Raw genomic sequence first — 16,477 nt, forward strand, 5'->3', positions numbered from 1 at the left:
TTTGTTGCCAAATTGGAGTTGGAGTATTGTCTGCGTAGTCCTACAGAAGCTCAGTTGGGCTTTCAAAATGCAGATTGTGCTCCCCTTCCCAAGCAGAGGGCTAGGGACCAGAGTCAAGGGAGAAAACTGCTTTTGAAATTGAAATTATTGCCATTGCAATTATGTCTGCAGCCAACTACTGGTAACGCATTATTTCAGCGTGTTTCCTAGCTGTCTGCCTGGAAACATTTCCAACTGGAAGTGTTGGCAGGTAGCGTCTTTCCTGACTGAGCAGGTTCTTGATGTATTACGGAGAATCAGCCTGTAACTTCCAATTGCAGTCCGAGTTTCTGTGCGGCCCGTTGATTGCACAGAAAGGAATTTCTATTGTGTTTTGCCGTCCCTTGCTTCCTCTTCCCCTGGCTACTTGACCACAGTGGCTCTAGTCCCACTCCAGAGGTGGAAAATGTGAGCAGGCTGTGCAAGAGGTGAAAGGTGCCACTCTGGGTGCTGCTTATCAGCATGGATGTGGTTTAATGACACTTAGCAGGGCTAAACCAAGATAAGAGAGGACAAAATGCCTCTTGATCTAAGGCTGACTTACACCGCAGCTCCTTTTTTCAAGGATTTACGGGCACTGACTAGATGAGCCAAAGGAAAGAATTGAAGGTATTATCCAAGAGAACTTTTTTTTTTTTTCTGGATTCCTGCAGGAATATAGTGATGGGGAAAGAGCGTGGGGTAAAGAACTGATCTGTCTTTGCTGGAAGAAGACTTTGAATACCGATAATTCCATATTTCTGCATAGGTCACTGAAAAGCATAAACTGAAGATGCAGTAGAGACCGATGGACCCTGTATTGGTTTTATTCTGATGAAACCCTCTAGCCCTGCTGCGCTGTAAGCTATTTGCCTTGCTGGTTTATGAAGGAGGTAACCATCCTAGTTTTACTTATTGATGACAATGAGACTCTCTTGATGGAATATGACTGCGTTTATGAGGCTGCTGATAACTTGAAAGAAAGGCCCTGCCACTATGGGGAAAAGCATCCAAGTATCTATGCCATTTTATGTACTAATATATTGCTTAGTTCAGTTTAAATATTCATCATTGTCATTGCTCTGGTGCTCCTTGTTTCTCATTAAATGCTCTGTCACTTGTTGGGGGTCACATTGAAGACTTCAGGAGAGGTGATGAGATCTAGCTGCAACTTTTCCTCCCCTAACAACCCTGGCAGCTCCAGCAGCAGCAGTTTTAAACTGGAGAGCTGGCAAGCTCCGAGTGGCTTCAATAGGAACTGTTATTAAATAGAGAAATCGGGATAATCGTGCCAGTCAAAAAGGCAGTTGAAACACTTGTGCTTTGTCTGCTGGGGGTTGCCTGGGTTCCAGGTGCTGCTCACTCCTATACCTTTTATGCAGACATGGGATGGGCTTTGGCAGCCTCCAATGGAGTTGACCTGAAGTGCAGTTTTCTTGCAGAGCTGGCAGGAGAAAATGTTGTTTAATAGTCTGCAAAAGAGCTCTTGGAGGGGGAGGAAAGGAAGGAAAAGAGGGTCATTTCCCACTTTTGTCTGAGTACTTTCTGCCTTCTTTATTTAAACTTACTGGAAGAGAAGGTATTTACGAAGATGACATCCTTCTCTCTGACTGTTTTTGGGCTTTATGTGGTGTAGGTGGTTTTCCTCCTGCTGACAATGTGTTTCTAAGTCTCAAAATAGGAGCATATCTGGAGCAGCAAAGAACTGGAGGACTCCTAAGGACAGATGCTTCTGTAACCGGGCTGGGTTGCCTCCTAGTCCAAGCAATCTTTGGGTTCTTGCCGTGTTGCGTACCGTGATCTGCTGTTTATGTTGCTCAAACCCTCCATAGAACAGGAAAGCTGTAGTTGACTATGAACTAACCCAGCTTCTGAAGTCATCGTGTGTGCATAAGGTGGGGAGTGGAGAAGGTGACGTATTAAATAGATGGAAAAATATGCTTGGGAATGAGAAGTACACGACACTGTCGGCGAGGAACCGGGGAGTGGCTTTGGGGGTGTGTGCTTCTCCTCGACTGCTGCCTCCCAATGAAGGGTGAGGTGAGTCCTCACCAGATCCACTCGTGGGCAACAGCTACACCAGTTTTTTTCCGCTGGCTACACAGCTTCCTTAAAAACAATTCACCTCCCATCAGCTGGTGAGAGTCCTTAAACAGGAAGGAGGAACTGCTTGATTATTTTTTGGTTTGTGTGGGAGGTTGATTGTCTCCCTTCTGTGTTTGTAGCCCAGTGATTGAATTCTCTTGCAAAATTTAGCTCTTTAAATTGCTGAATTCCTATCCTCTTGTGCGTGGAGAAGCTGGAAAATAAGCTGTAAGCACTCAAAAAAGAAAATATCGACTTCCCTTTTCATTAAAAGCCCAAACCAACCTTGAAGAAGGAGAGATTTTTATCCAGAGTCGATTCCCTTACAGAATAGAGGACTTCATTTTTCAAAGAACGTCTCTTTAAGATGGATTTTCAGTTGTGAGCAAGTATAATTGGAAGTAAACACCTTCCCAGAACCATTTGTACCCCCAGATGCCCTTTCTTTGTGCAGTGCTGCTGAGAGAATGTTCTCAGTATTTCCTGCAAGAGCCAAACACTTTTTTTTTTTTTTTTTTTTTCCTGGAGAAGAAAATCTTTCTCCTGGGATTCCTGTGCGATGGGAGGGATGTGTTGGTGGGCAGCGCCACCGCTGGGGCTGCCATCTATTCATCACTTCAGCCTTTTAGACCTGGTTTTATGTACAGGCACGTTTGGATGTAAATCACCACAGAGAATGAAAATAATAGAGACGCTCTCTATGAATTTTTCTGAACGCTTAGTGAAAGCTGTTTAGCTTTATCACCCTTTAGTCTGATATTTGTTGTCTTCTGGAGCCCCTTCCAGGTGCTGAAGTGCAGGCAGGGCTTGCTGACTGAGCAGAAGGGGCTCTGTAGGGGTTTGAATCGCTGCTTTAAATTTGTTTCAAAGCTTTTAGATTTTTTCATCCCACTCGAATCTCATTTTACCTCCCTTATCTTATTTTACCACTGTTTACCAGCCTAACTGGTCTGGTTTTTCACCTGGTTTATTAAATAAAGCAGTGATTCCTTGTTGGGGTTAACTGGATCATAGAATCATAGAATAACCAGGTTGGAAGAGACCCACTGGATCATCGAGTCCAACCATTCCCATTAAACACTAAACCATGTCCCTCAGCACCTCGTCCACCCGTCCCTTAAACCCCTCCAGGGAAGGTGACTCAACCTCCTCCCTGGGCAGCCTCTGCCAGTGCCCAATGACCATTTCTGTGAAATTTTTTTTCCTAATTTTCATTCCTAAACTTCCCCTGGTGGAGCTTGAGGCCATTCCCTCTTGTCCTGTCCCCTGTCACTTGGGAGAAGAGCCCAGCTCCCTCCTCTCCGCAACCTCCTTTCAGGTGGTTGGAGAGAGCAATGAGTTATAGAGAGCAATCAAGTTTGTGATTGCCCTTGAACCGAACGTTTTTTGGCACTTTAAGTAGCACCAAGAGCCAAAGCAAAACTCTGCGGCCCCGAATGTCCCTGCCAGGAACAAATGGCTAGAAACGAGGACAAAATTCCCTGCGAAGCAGCTCTGCTGGCTGCACCCCAGTCCGGCTGCCTGCTGCTCGCTGTTATCGCTCGCTGGGAAAAGGATCACGTGAAGAGGCGGAGAGTCAATCCCGCAAAGCCTGAGCCGTATCGTGGTGTTGCTGGTGGGATCCGGGGAGCTTCTGCCTCTGATGGCGTTGGTGACTCGGGATCAGATCCAACAGGTAAGGAGCTGCGCTCCGCGGAAGGAGGAGGAGGCACTGCTTGTGAGAGATGGTCACTATCCATCACCCTGGGATCAGATCTAGCAAAGATCTGATTTTCAAACGCTTCATATTCTCAGTTCCTGGCGTTACGTTCGTTTTGAGCGTGTGAGGACCCTGTTGTGGCTACAAACTCTTTCACAGGGCAACTTGCCCCGCGGAGCTCTTAGAGGAATTTCTCTCACGCCCTTCTGGCTCTGCTGCTCTGCTCTCATCCGCCAAGCCAGAATCTGCCTGTTGAAGGATAATCCCCAGGGTGTTCTATATAAAGAAACTCCAGTGCTACCAGAGTTCACTTCATTTTGCAAGGGATTGTGTAGGCAACCGTGAGAAATCACCTAGGGGCTCTTCCCTTAGAGAAAACAAGGCTTTCCAGCTTGTAAAGCATCTCATTCTTATTTGGAACCCAGGTACCACTGTTCTGATCACGTTAGCAGGCTTCGCAATTTAATAGTTGCAGGTTGCACACCTTAGATAAGAGACCCCTGAGCCACAAAGGCTCTAGCGATGGTATCTCCTCTGCTTTGTGGACTGAGGGGTTGAAATACCCCGTTCTTAACTGCATGGAATCTAAGCCTGTTTAAGAATAAATCCTTTGCAATAGAAATCCCTCTTGAAATTAAAATTTAAGAGCAGGTTGTCCAGCTGCAGACCTGAAGTCGGGATGCTTTTTGTTCTGAGCTGAGTCACAGCAAAGGGCCAGAACGGTTTTCTCTCTGCTGCTTCCCCTGGGGACTCTGGAGGAGAGCAATCACCTCGTCTTTTCCAGTTCCACAAGGATGGCTTCCTTGTCCTAGAGCACTTTTTCACCGCAGAGGAGTGTGACAGCATGAGGAATCAGATTCAGAGAATCGTAGCGGAGATGGAAGTGCCACCACACTGCCGCACCGAGTTCTCCACCAAGGAGGAGGAGCAGCTCCAGGCACAGGTACTGGAAGGAGAAAGGCAAAAAGCAAATAGCTGCTCAGGATTCGCTCTGTGTGAGCAGAACATGACACCATGAGGCACTTGCTCTCCAGCTTTGTACAAATCCTTGGCGGTGGGTGAAGGAGGAGAGGGTGCGTGCAGCTCTGCTGGACATTCAGCTCACACAGATCACCTTGTACTTGTTCTGCAGACAGAAAATAGGTTATTTTCCAGGCAGCCAGCAAAAAAGAGTGAGGTTAGCTTCTGTATCAGAGGTTCTTGTAAAGCCCCAATCAATGCCAAGAGATTTAGTGCCATGGAAAGCCTTTGTGAGAGTGGTTTCTATTGACTGTGTTTTGTTCATGCTGCGCCTTGATGGGGAAAAGATGCAGGTGAGTATCAACGCTTTGACCAAAGGTTCATTTATCTTTTCACAAGGATGCTATCTTTACCAGGCTTTTATCCCTGACAGGGTAGCTCAGATTATTTCCTAACCAGTGGAGACAAGATTAGATTCTTCTTTGAGAAAGGCGTTTTGGATAAGAAAGGTAAGCCCTGGCCGGTGTTATCCACGGGGAAGGGACAGGAGACAGGGGAGTGAGGGCTGAGGGGCAGTTTCCAGCTCTAGGGGTGATTCCTGCTTTGCAAACAATGTTAAATGCTGGTTTAATTTTGTAGGTAACTTTCTAATTCCCAAGGAGAAATCCATCAGCAAGATTGGCCACGGTACGTTTGAAGGAGGGAGTTTTGAGAGGGAGGGACCAAGGGGGGATGTGGCTAGAGGGTTTCTTCAGATCTACTCACTTTAAATAACCGTGGCCATCTGAGTTGAAACCTTTCTGAGCAGAGAAGCGAATTCTTCCCTCTTTGTTCCCTCTCTGTGCCTCCTGGGGCGACTACATCGATGACCACAGAGCTCACCCCTTTTGCCATTGTAGCAGCGCCCGTCTCTGCAACCCTGGGCTGTTTTCCTCTTGGTTTCTGCATTAAGTCCTTCAACTCGATTTCTACACATCAGTCTGCTTCTCCCCAGTTGCTCTGTCACAGCCTCTGCAATTCTATCTTCACTCTCTGCTGTCAAAGGACTGAAAAATCCTCCATTACAGCCCTTTCTGAAAACCCTCCTAGGAGGTTTTCGAGCTGCGCATAGCTCAGAGCCACTGACATGCAACAGCTTGGACTTCAGCCCTTCTCTCTTTTATGTAAGAGATTGTTTGAATGAATTTACCACCTCAGACCGATCACGTTCGGTACAGATCAAACCATCTTCTGTGTCCTGTGCAGTGGGGGCTGCTGACGCTGTCCTCCCTCCTCTGGTGTCACCAGCATCTTTTCTTTATCCTCACGGGTTTCAGTTTGAGCTCTTTCCTCTCTGCCAGCCACCGAGCTGGTATTTTGACCCTTTTTGTTTCCAAACAATACAAGGAAAACGTGAGCAGGTTTCACTGCACATGAACTTTGCACAGATTGAACTTCACTAAATTTGGAATTCAGTACTGAGAGTTCTCAGTCCTTTGGTTTTCTCAGAAAAACACTCTCCCCCTCCCAGCCCCCCTGCCATACTTCAGCTTTTCCACAGTGGAAGTGAAAACAACTCTAGATGCCTGCTGACTCAGCAACTCCACAACTCCAAAGGCTTCTCTAGATTTATTTTTTTTTTTTTGGAATTGTTCCTTTTGGTCGAGTCTTGCTTCGTCCCTTGCTCAGGAGCAGCCCCTGCTGGACCCAGTCATAGACACATAGACACATAGAATGGTTTGGGTTGGACGGGACCTTAAAGTCGCATGTCCTTCTGGTAAATTTGATCACGATGAGATGGATTCATGATTCAGAGTCTTTGCTTGATGGTTTCCTTGGAGCTGGACTGCAGCAAGCGTCTGTGTTCCGACAGCTCTGACCTGTGGACTGTAGCCAAGGATAAGCCCCAGCTCATTTTTGCAGTAATTACCTTTCTGGTAGATCTTAAGAGTCACGTTTATAAGGGGTGGATTCACCTGTCTGCCTCGGGGTCACGTGTTGTTGCATCAGCACTTGCACCATATAAAGCTTCATCACATAATACTAAGTTTTTAGAATCATAGAATCATAGAATAACCAGGTTGGAAGAGACCCACCGGATCATCGAGTCCAACCCTTCCTATCAAACACTAAACCATGTCCCTTAGCACCTCGTCCACCCGTCCCTTAAACCCCTCCAGGGAAGGTGACTCAACCCCCTCCCTGGGCAGCCTCTGCCAGTGCCCAATGACCCTTTTTGTTCACTGTTATACACTGTTTTTATGTAGCTGCAGTTTGTGGCCAGTGAGTGGTTATATCTCTGTTTCCTCAAGAAGATTGTACAAGCCTACAAGTGTTGTATCACCTTAAATGTGATAAGTCACCTAGATCCACTCTTGGGAGGGATTGAAGCTTCTGGTTGCAATTTATCTTGGTTGGTTGTCGTCTCTGGAGCTCATCGAGTGCTGCCAAGTTCCTTTTGTGTTAATGACATCTTCAGCCTGAGCCTTTTGTTTCCCTTCAGCTTTACACGCTTACGATCCTGTCTTCAAGCAGATCACCCACTGCTCCAAGGTGCAGGTGAGCTGTCACCGTTCGTAGTCTGGAAAACACTAAATTATGGAGTAGTTAATGGAAATGTTCTAGACTCTTAAATGGAGTCATTTTCTCCTTAAAAGGAAATTTAACTATCTTCAAGGAATGATGCTTTATGCATGAAAAGCAGCAAACATAAATTTTGGGAAGTTTTTTTACAGGAATTGGGAAGAAAACTGGGCCTTGAGAGACCAGTAGTTGTGCAAAGCATGTATATCTTCAAGGTACGATAATTCAAGTTGTCTTATCACTCCAGAACTAAGACTCCATTAGGTGGGAAGCTGTGAACTCCTCCCTTCACACATCACCTTTCTCTCCCTGCAGCAACCCGGCATTGGTGGTGAAGGTGAGACTCGTATTATCTCTACAACACACTGCAGATAATGCTCCTTTGGGAAAGGAATATTGCCAGGAAAAAGGCTTAGAATCAGATTTAAGCCTGTGAGGTTTGTGGTCTGTATCTTCTTAAAATTATTAAACAGCATCCGTGTTTTCCAGAAACCTTCCTACCTCCTTGGCAGCTTGGACAAAGCTTGCAGCAGGCTGAAGGGTGTATTTTTGTGTACAATTTAATGTCTGGCAGATGGGTGGGCAGGATAGGTCAGGTCAAGGAGAACAAGCCAGCTGTCCTAGCAGAACCGCTTTCCTCAGGCGTTAAAAGCCTGAGTTAACTGTTAAAAGACAGAGTTAACTGTCTCTCGTCGCAGTGACACCGCACCAGGATGCCACCTTCCTGCACACGGAGCCTCTGGGGAGAATCCTGGGCTTCTGGATCGCCCTGGAGGACGCCACGCGGGAGAACGGCTGCTTGTGGTTCATTCCTGGCTCTCACACCAGTAAGATTTGTGGCATTTGGTGTGTGCTGTAAAATTTGTGCCGTCCTCGTGCCGAAGGGTGGAAGGGTAACCCAGACCCCGTTGTGGTCTCGGCATCTCACGGTGCCTGCACAAGCTCACTGCTGCCCTTGTTTGTATGAAGAACAACTTTCTTTGCTACTAAAACCTCCTCCTATGCCGTTGTCAAACCCACAACCATGTTTTTCAGCAGGTTGTTAGCTGCTTCACTTTGCTCTTGGCCGCTGGTCCGTTAGATGAGTCCAATATAATTATACCGTTTAATTTAAAAAAAGATAAAGGTGGTATACACGACTGATGCTGTGTTCAATCAACATCTAGCCTAGAAACAAAGAGTACAAAACACTGGGGAAAGGAAGGACAGTCCTCCTGAAATTTTATTTACACTAGAATCTATTAAGGTGAGGGCCATTAAAACAGTCCTTGAGGCTTTTCTTTTCACGTTACCGTTATTTCAGAAGCTTCCTTTGCAGGGTTTGGACTTGGCCTTGCCAGGCCACTGAGATTTTAAGGCTTTGATGTAATGAAAGTGTTAAAACCACTGGGTCCTCTCCTCTTGTGGTGAAACAGGGCACCGCTGTGTGTGGGTGACCCCTCCACAGCTTTGGCTGCAGCCTTGAAAATCATAGAATCATGTTCAAGTCTGATCTGGACTCAGTTCTCCTTTTGCCTTCCAGAGTATGAATACACTGAGGAACCTCTTTTTAAATTTTTTTTGTTATCTTTTTCTGTCTTTTTTCACCCATCTGCTCAGAAAACAGTTTCTTTTCAAAGTTGCATCCTTCCCTCTGATGGCTTTAGTCTTGACAGCCCTGTGGAAGGGGAATAAAAACCCTCTTCGACACACACATCTGTCAGATATTGGTCTGATTATCAGTAAACAAAGCAAACCTCTAAGTCTAGACAAGGATCGCTTGGACACCATCCAAGGTGTTGGAGTGTCCAACAGAAGGAGCACACAGACAAAACCAGACGAGCTCCTTGAATGGCTGTTGTGAGCGATGAGCGATGCCGTGTCTGTAACCACCGTGGGATTACCCCTACGCTCTTCTGTTTTTCACTCCCTCTCAGGCACACTGATCAGCTTTAAACTGTTAATTGCTTAAGCATTCACTCTGTGAGCGTAACCATAGTGCTCTGAAGTTCCGCAGGCAGTCATCCCTCATAAATTCTGGAGTCGGCTGCGCTCTGGTTGCAATTTAGGGTCTTACAGAAAGGAGAAATGGAGCAAAGGTTGGCTTTGCATGGGTGTGTGACTGTTTGTGTTCCTCAAGGGCTGTGTTGTAATGCACAGGAAGAGCCAGAAAGGCAAGGTTCTTTATCAGTTTCTGCGACAGCTGGCAAATCCTAAACCTTTTTCTTAATAAAAACCCCCACCCAAATCACTATGGAAAAAATATAATATACTATAATAATGATTTTCTGATCATTGCCAGGAGAAATCACTGTTCTGCTATGCAGGGTGTAGCTAGCTGTTTAATTCTTATGTGTGTTTGCTTATTCCATGGATTTGTAGATGGAATTACCCGGAGAATGGTCCGTGCAGCTTCAGGTGCCTCAACGTGTGTTGAGTTTGTAGGGTCAGAGCCAGCCTACGACGACAGCCAGTTCATACCTCTGCCTATAAGTAAAGGTAAAACCAACCCCCAGACCAGTCTGCTGCACAGCTCAAGAGAAACAAAAGTCCTAAAATGGTATTTCAACGCTTTCAGCTTCCCTTCTGTTTTAAAGCCGGCGCTCACAATTTAACAAGCAGTACAGGTGTTTCTTTCAACCAGGTGGGCTCGTTCTCATCCATGGGGAAGTCGTCCATAAGAGTGAATTGAACAGCTCGGAGTCATCTCGCCACACGTTCACCTTCCATGTGATGGAAGCCAAAGACACCAGCTGGAGCAAAGAGAACTGGTAAGCTCACCATCCCAACGAGCGGCTGAGGAAATCAGAGCTTTCCAATGGGATAGGATAAAGTTTTCTCGGTGGTTTTGTGTGTGTCTCAGTTTCTGTTGGGAGTATCTCAGTTAGCATTGAGTTCGTATCCCAAGGACTGGAAGAACCTCTGAAATTCTCTTTTTACCTCTTTACTTTTTAGGCTCCAGCCAACTCCCGAACTGCCTTTTCCATCACTCTACACTTGAAGTTAGTGACTGGCTTCTGGAGTCAATAGCTGATCAGTATTCCTTTCTGATTGTTTATCTGTTCCCTTTAAATACAACCTTCACTACATCAGTGCTCACGACTAATTTATCCTCTTCTCGGAATGAGGACCCTTGACACATTTGAATCCCTGTTAGAAACTTCTTCTACGGCGTGAGCCCTACCAGTATGAGAACAGTCACCTAGTCCTTTTGGTGAGGAAACATCTTCAGTCTTGGGAATAGACCATTAAAGGCCATTGCAACTTGACTGGGACCAGTTAAGAAGTATTTCTTCTTGCAGAGACTCTCTATTTTCTTCTGTTTAAGTCTAGTGTGTTTCTTGGCTGTGTCGATCCTAGGAATGCAGGTGAACGTGTCGTGTGAAGGTGACTGACTCTTACCCTTGGGTTTCTGTCCTGCTGTTTGAATAAGAATGATCCTGTTGTGGGCAAAATGAAGTGGGAAGTCTATCTCTATTATCAGTCTTTTAAGTATTTCTAGCAGAGTGTTTGATCTTTGAGTGTGTTGATTACAAATATTACAGTTCTTACAGATTCGTGTTGAAATTATGGAAACGAAAATCCTCAATCAAAATCCTAACGTTTAAATAAAAAAAAAAAAAAGTCTCCCTTTTACCTTGCTCCTCTTTTCTTTGAGGAAGACATGGTGTGACCTTTTCCCAGTGGATGGGACTAGTGTAAAGTTGTCTGGCTGGTTTGAACCCTCAGCGTGCACAACGAGAGTTACCAGCACCAAAACCCCAACCAAACCAACTCGGAGCAAGGTGAAACCTGAGCAATGTTAAGAAATAGAAGTTAATGCGAGGCAAGCTCAAGCCTGGGTCCTGAACTGAAGTTGCGTAGGAGTAACGTCACTGGCACTGCTGCAGGGGCAACATGAGGTGTGAGAGTGGCTCATTGATGCACGAGTTACACCTTAAAACTGAATCATAGAATCACCAGGTTGGAAGAGACCCACTGAATCATCGAGTCCAACCATTCCTATCAATGACTAAACCATGTCCCTCAGCACCTCGTCCACCTGTCCCTTAAACACCCCCAGGGAAGGTGACTCAACCCCCTCCCTGGGCAGCCTCTGCCAATGCCCAATGACCCTTTCTGTAAAAAATTTTTTCTTAATGTCCAGCCTGAACCTCCACTGGTGGAGCTTGAGGCCATTCCCTCTCGTCCTGTCCTGTCACTTGGGAGAAGAGCCCAGCTCCCTCCTCTCCACAACCTCCTTTCAGGTAGTTGTAGAGAGCAATGAGGTCTCCCCTCAGCCTCCTCTTCTCCAGGCTAAACACCCCCAGCTCTCTCAGCCGTTCCTCATAAGGCCTGTTCTCCAGCCCCCTCAGCAGCTTCGTTGAGTACAGTGCTGAGTACAGAGGAAGCAGCTAAAGCTTTTTCCATATCTTTCCATCAGAAGAGTTAATAATTTAGAATAGCACCTTTCTGCTGAGGAGCAGGAGTTTGTTCTCCGGTGATACGCAGCTCTCCCTGCGGTGCACACCACCACCAAGTGCAAGGGCATAAATCAAAGCAAGAACCTGGCTTGGATTCTCAGGATTTCCTGTTAAATGTGAAGGAAACAGTCTAGCAGAGTTATGATTTTGGTTTTCTACAAAAAGTATCCGACAACTTATTGCATTATTAACCAAACCCAACTCCAGACGGGTTTGACACCCTCAGGAAAGGCAGGACCAAATCCCAGGACAGAATTAAAATTACTTTACTTGATTTGTTGATAGAAGCATTTTTATAAATTGATTAAACAAGAAATGCAAAAAGTCAAGAACTGTTTTAGCATTAGAAAAGTTTATTGACTTTAACAGATTTTCTGCTTTTGTGATTAATGTGTAATGAGTTTTGCCTGTGACTTCGCTTAGCTTTCCCCCCTATATTATTATTCCAAATTAAGTTAGAGTTTAAAATCTTGGAAGAGATTAACTTTCTTCTTGTTCCACAAATCTTCAGGGCTAGAACTGCAACCCTCCTGTTAGTTCTGTTTAGAATAAACGAGCTCTGACATTCTCAGACCTCCTCGACCCACCCTGGATAAACTCAGCTACTGCAGCTGAGTCTGAACTGTTTTCCTGTCCCTGCGCATCAGTTCAATTCTTAGTGATGGATACACTTGGACAGTTGAACTTGCCGTGTGGCACCTTCACTATAAAACATGCTTTAAATGCTCCTACAGAAACAAGGGGGTCACATATTCAGTAAGACAGGACTGCAGGACTCAAGACAACAAAACACATTTTGGTCTGACACCATACAGAGGCACAGCAGCACCTGAGAGGTTTATTTATTTATTTATTTATTCATTTATTCATTCCCCTCTGACTGACTTACCTCTTCTTCCTTTTCCTCTGGGCACCCAGAAGAAACATAACTTGGATTATTAAACACCAACGCTATTTTTATTGGTCACGTTTGTGTTCCTGTGAGAACATAAAGCACCTCATGCTGTTTTAAACAGGTGAAAAAAGACGACCAAACCAAACTCTTTATTTTAAATGGGTCTTTTTCATTTCTGTTTTTAACAACTGTATGTGCTGTACCAAATGTGGTGTTTAGATCAGCTTTGAGCTCTCATTACGATGCATAATCTAGTACCACTTTTCTCTAGAAAGGGAGAAATCTCTGTTCCGGGCAGTGCTTCTACGCCATAAACATTATCTGGAGGTAGAGAGGCAAGAGCAGATTATCGATTTGGGTAGTGTAAGCTTCCAAAAGAGAAACCAAACTCACAGATGCCAGAATCCACGCGTAGCTGGAGTTGAGATTCACATTGCTGTCAAAGATCAGAATAAGTGCCACAGCTATGATCTGAGCAAAAATAGCTGTCATTGTCCCTTCGACGGTTTTCTTTGTTCCCGGCCACTTGATTTCCCCCATGGTGCTGCCGAAAACGGAGGCGATGGTGTCTCCTACCCCTACTGCCAGCACCCCGGAGTAGGGAACCAGTGCTCCTGCCCCAGACAAGGTCCCTTTAGGAGCACAAGATCTGGGGAACAACCATACTGGGAGGGACATGCCAAGAAGAAGATAAATATGAGTCAAGATTAGAGGTCCACTGTCTCTTTCATCCAAGAAGAGAGACAGCAAATGCCTAAGGGTTTGGCCAAATGGTTTGATCCTGAAGTACCGAACGTACTCCAAGAAGATAAATGCTGCCAGACACAGCACTGCAGCAACGTGGAGGAGCTGGCGGTCATAGATTAGTCCAGGAACGTAAGTAGCTACAACAATGAAATGGAAATATTTCCTGGTTATAGTCGAGGCCTGGTGTTTTTTAGATTCGGATGATCTCTTAGCATTCTGGTAGAAAACGACGCCACACGCCGAAGCAGCCAAAAAGGTCCAGTAGACAAGAAGGTAAACTCTTGTCTGTGTCTGAAACAGAAACTGGAGTAGCCAGAACAAAGGGTTCCTCTGGATCAACCGGTACAGCCAAGGCATGATGACCCCTAAGCCTAGCACTGCTGTCATCATGTGGAAAAACAGCGAGGAGATCCACGTACCCGAGTCCATGAAAATGAAGAGCACAGTGAAAAAAAGCCCAAGAAGAACAACTCCAACAACTGCCACCAGAAGGAAAAAGTCTATGGGATCACCCCTGCCCTCGACTACGTTTAGTGAGCGTTTAATGAGCTGATTGAGAACAAAACTGATGCCTCCGAGAACAAGCAATGCTTCTCCGGGAGTAAAACATCGAGGTAACAAGTACAGCAAGACCATACTGAGGTAGACAAAAATCAGCAGCACCTCTAGGACCTCTATCACTTCTGAAACAGTCAAAGAGTGCTTCATGGTGTAGATAATGACACTGCCAGCCATACCGGTAAGTATGCAAGTGTTGGTCGGCACGGGTTTTGTGATGCCAACTGCTATTACGGATAAAAAGAGAGCAACCAGCATGCCAGTGGAAGCTACGACTATGCCAAAACGTTCGAAGTACACGATGCCCGCAGACCTGCACCTCTCCTTCATCACTATCCCCAGCAAGGGGATGACCATACTAGCCGGCAGGAGGCCGCTGTTGGCTGCTGCGCGGAACTGGAACACAGCCCCCCCCTGCTGGAGCAGACGGTCCCATTTGAATTGGACATAAAAAGCCTGGATGGTGAGAGCGACGGCACACCAGGAATATCGGTCCCACACCACGGCGTGCACGCAGAGAACGATGAGGAACACGACCAGGGACTCCGCCAGCACTGGCTTGTTTAACATGATTCCAGTCCAATGTGGCTCAAGCTTTCAGAGTCTTTCTCAGGAGTCCTGATGTGCTTAATAGTTTTCCATTAGGAAGAATTCTCCTTCATGCTACTGCAATTCCTATTTAGAAAAAAAGAAAGATTAAACAATTAAAGCAACTACTCGAAAAGTGAAAGCTTCCACACAGCTGTTTCATTCTTCAGCTCAATTTAAAGTGACAGCTCGGTGCCAATTGTTAATGTCAAAATAAAACTAGTGAGGTAATAGATGAGCCAAAACTGAGAATCAGAGCAGTCAGCTTGCAGTGACAGAAATGACCTACCGAATATCGGGGTGTTCAGATGCAGTTTTCAATATTTCTGTTGCAGCAGCTTCGGACTCAAATGCGAAGCAAACAAGCCATAAATATTCCCCTAAGGCTTCACTGTCATGGCGTGAATTTGCAGTGCAGTCAATTTAAAAGTTTAAAGGTAATCTTAGAACCTCATGTGGTTTTCACTGCATTTTTACACAATGCTCCTCCTTTAATTAAATATTTTTCCTCCCACTGCTGTGCAAACCCCCCGATACCTCTCTCTCTCCTCCCATTACTGGTGTCTGAACGTACCGAATACTTCCAGTACTGCAGCAGATTTACAATGCTGCGTAGTATTGACAATAGAAAAAGGAAAGAAAACATCACAATCATTAAAAATCATCCACTGGCATCCTTTATCTACTTTTGATCTATGACCAGAACAGTCAAGATAAGCTAAGTTGGAGACCTGAGCACAGAAAAATGAAAAGAACAGACCATCTTGCCTGTGCCCATGAGAGGATGCTCAGCACATCCTTAGTATTAAGCAGGTTAATTTGTTTTGCTTCTACAGCACTGCTGGGTCATGTTTGTTAGAGAGATATCGCTTCTAAAATACATTTCTAGTCCATCTTGACTACTGGCAATATACTGTTTAACCCCAGGCTGTGTTGTAGCCGTATGCTTTAACCATTACACAGCTTCATCTATGAGTAAACAGAGCCTTATTTAGTCTTCCTTGTTTTTAGAAAGGTATCAGCTTCATTGCTTGTTGATCCATGGCACAGCCTCTTCCCCTGGCACCTATTTTGATTGCTATTTTTTAAGCAATAACCCCACACTCCTGTTTCACACAGACTCTAGATCTGCTTAAATAAGTGAAATATTCTAATGCTAGTCAGTCATTAATGACGCCAGACAAATATTAGCAATCCTCAGCCCCAAAATCCATCACTGTTTTTTTATAAGAGATTTGTTTAACCTCTGGTGTGCACAGTTTTTCTCAAATTCTTCAAGCAAACCTAGTAAGAGCCTCTTGATCTTGAGCTAAAGCTGTCGTTGTTTTTGATATCCCCTCACTGCCGTGTCTTACTGACACTTACTCTGTTTACAGCACTTAAACGTCTCTGAATCAAAGCTCACAGCCCATGACAGCTCATTGTAAACTAAACTTGAACTTCTGGACTGTAAGATAAACAGTTGAGCTAATCAGCAACGCACATAACGACTCTATTAGGTTAAATCACATCTTACGTTCTTTGGAGTATTGTGGGCACTCAAACGCTGTGCAATCCTCACCAGCATCTATTGCTTTATTTCTCCTTAACCAGAATTTGATGTTATATCTCAGCCATTCATAAGCTGATAGAATTGTACTGGCCTCTCTTCTGGGTTCTTTGAAGACATCAACATCTATTTCTGCTGGACACAGAATGGCTGATCCAGTTGCAGGTATCCCTGCTGGACAAGATACCTCCAGCGGAAACTCTGGATGGCTTCATCCTTTCTGGCCCCTCCTTAAGCTGATGAACAGTAAGCTCATTAAATTCTGCTCACAGTATCTGCATAAGCTACCTGACAGATGGCTAGAAGTTTATGCAGAGTTCTGGTTTGGATTTTCAACCGGTATTGAACGGTGTCACCAGATTACAGAGCTGATC

General features: G+C 45.2%; 2 protein-coding genes across 2 annotated transcripts; one reads left to right on the top strand and one right to left on the bottom strand.

The window, feature by feature from the left end:
* Positions 1-3,414: 3,414 nt before the first annotated feature.
* Positions 3,415-10,920, top strand: PHYHD1 (phytanoyl-CoA dioxygenase domain containing 1). Its single transcript, XM_069873273.1, has 11 exons — positions 3,415-3,778; positions 4,587-4,745; positions 5,196-5,271; positions 5,402-5,449; positions 7,245-7,300; positions 7,477-7,539; positions 7,640-7,661; positions 8,023-8,151; positions 9,686-9,802; positions 9,948-10,074; positions 10,259-10,920. The coding sequence occupies exons 1-11, from the start codon at positions 3,746-3,748 to the stop codon at positions 10,302-10,304; spliced, it is 876 nt and encodes a 291-aa protein (XP_069729374.1). The 5' UTR covers positions 3,415-3,745; the 3' UTR covers positions 10,305-10,920.
* A 1,720-nt stretch (positions 10,921-12,640) lies between these two features.
* DOLK (dolichol kinase) lies at positions 12,641-14,696 on the bottom strand. Its single transcript, XM_069872956.1, has one exon. The coding sequence runs from the start codon at positions 14,534-14,536 to the stop codon at positions 12,965-12,967; it is 1,572 nt and encodes a 523-aa protein (XP_069729057.1). The 5' UTR covers positions 14,537-14,696; the 3' UTR covers positions 12,641-12,964.
* Between the last annotated feature and the right edge of the window lie 1,781 nt (positions 14,697-16,477).

This window comes from Phaenicophaeus curvirostris, chromosome 20 (genome assembly GCF_032191515.1).
Source record: "Phaenicophaeus curvirostris isolate KB17595 chromosome 20, BPBGC_Pcur_1.0, whole genome shotgun sequence".
Lineage (NCBI taxonomy): Eukaryota > Metazoa > Chordata > Aves > Cuculiformes > Cuculidae > Phaenicophaeus > Phaenicophaeus curvirostris.

What these genes read in the sequence shown, in the direction of transcription:
- PHYHD1 (XM_069873273.1), top strand. Translation starts at nt 3,746, where the DNA reads ATGGCGTTGGTGACTCGGGATCAGATCCAACAG. An exon ending in CATCAGCAAGATTGGCCACG is followed by an intron (nt 5,450 to 7,244) that starts GTACGTTTGAAG and finishes GTTTCCCTTCAG; the next exon opens with CTTTACACGCTTACGATCCT. An exon ending in AAAGCATGTATATCTTCAAG is followed by an intron (nt 7,540 to 7,639) that starts GTACGATAATTC and finishes CTCTCCCTGCAG; the next exon opens with CAACCCGGCATTGGTGGTGA.
- DOLK (XM_069872956.1), bottom strand. Translation starts at nt 14,536, where the DNA reads ATGTTAAACAAGCCAGTGCTGGCGGAGTCCCTGGTCGTGTTCCTCATC.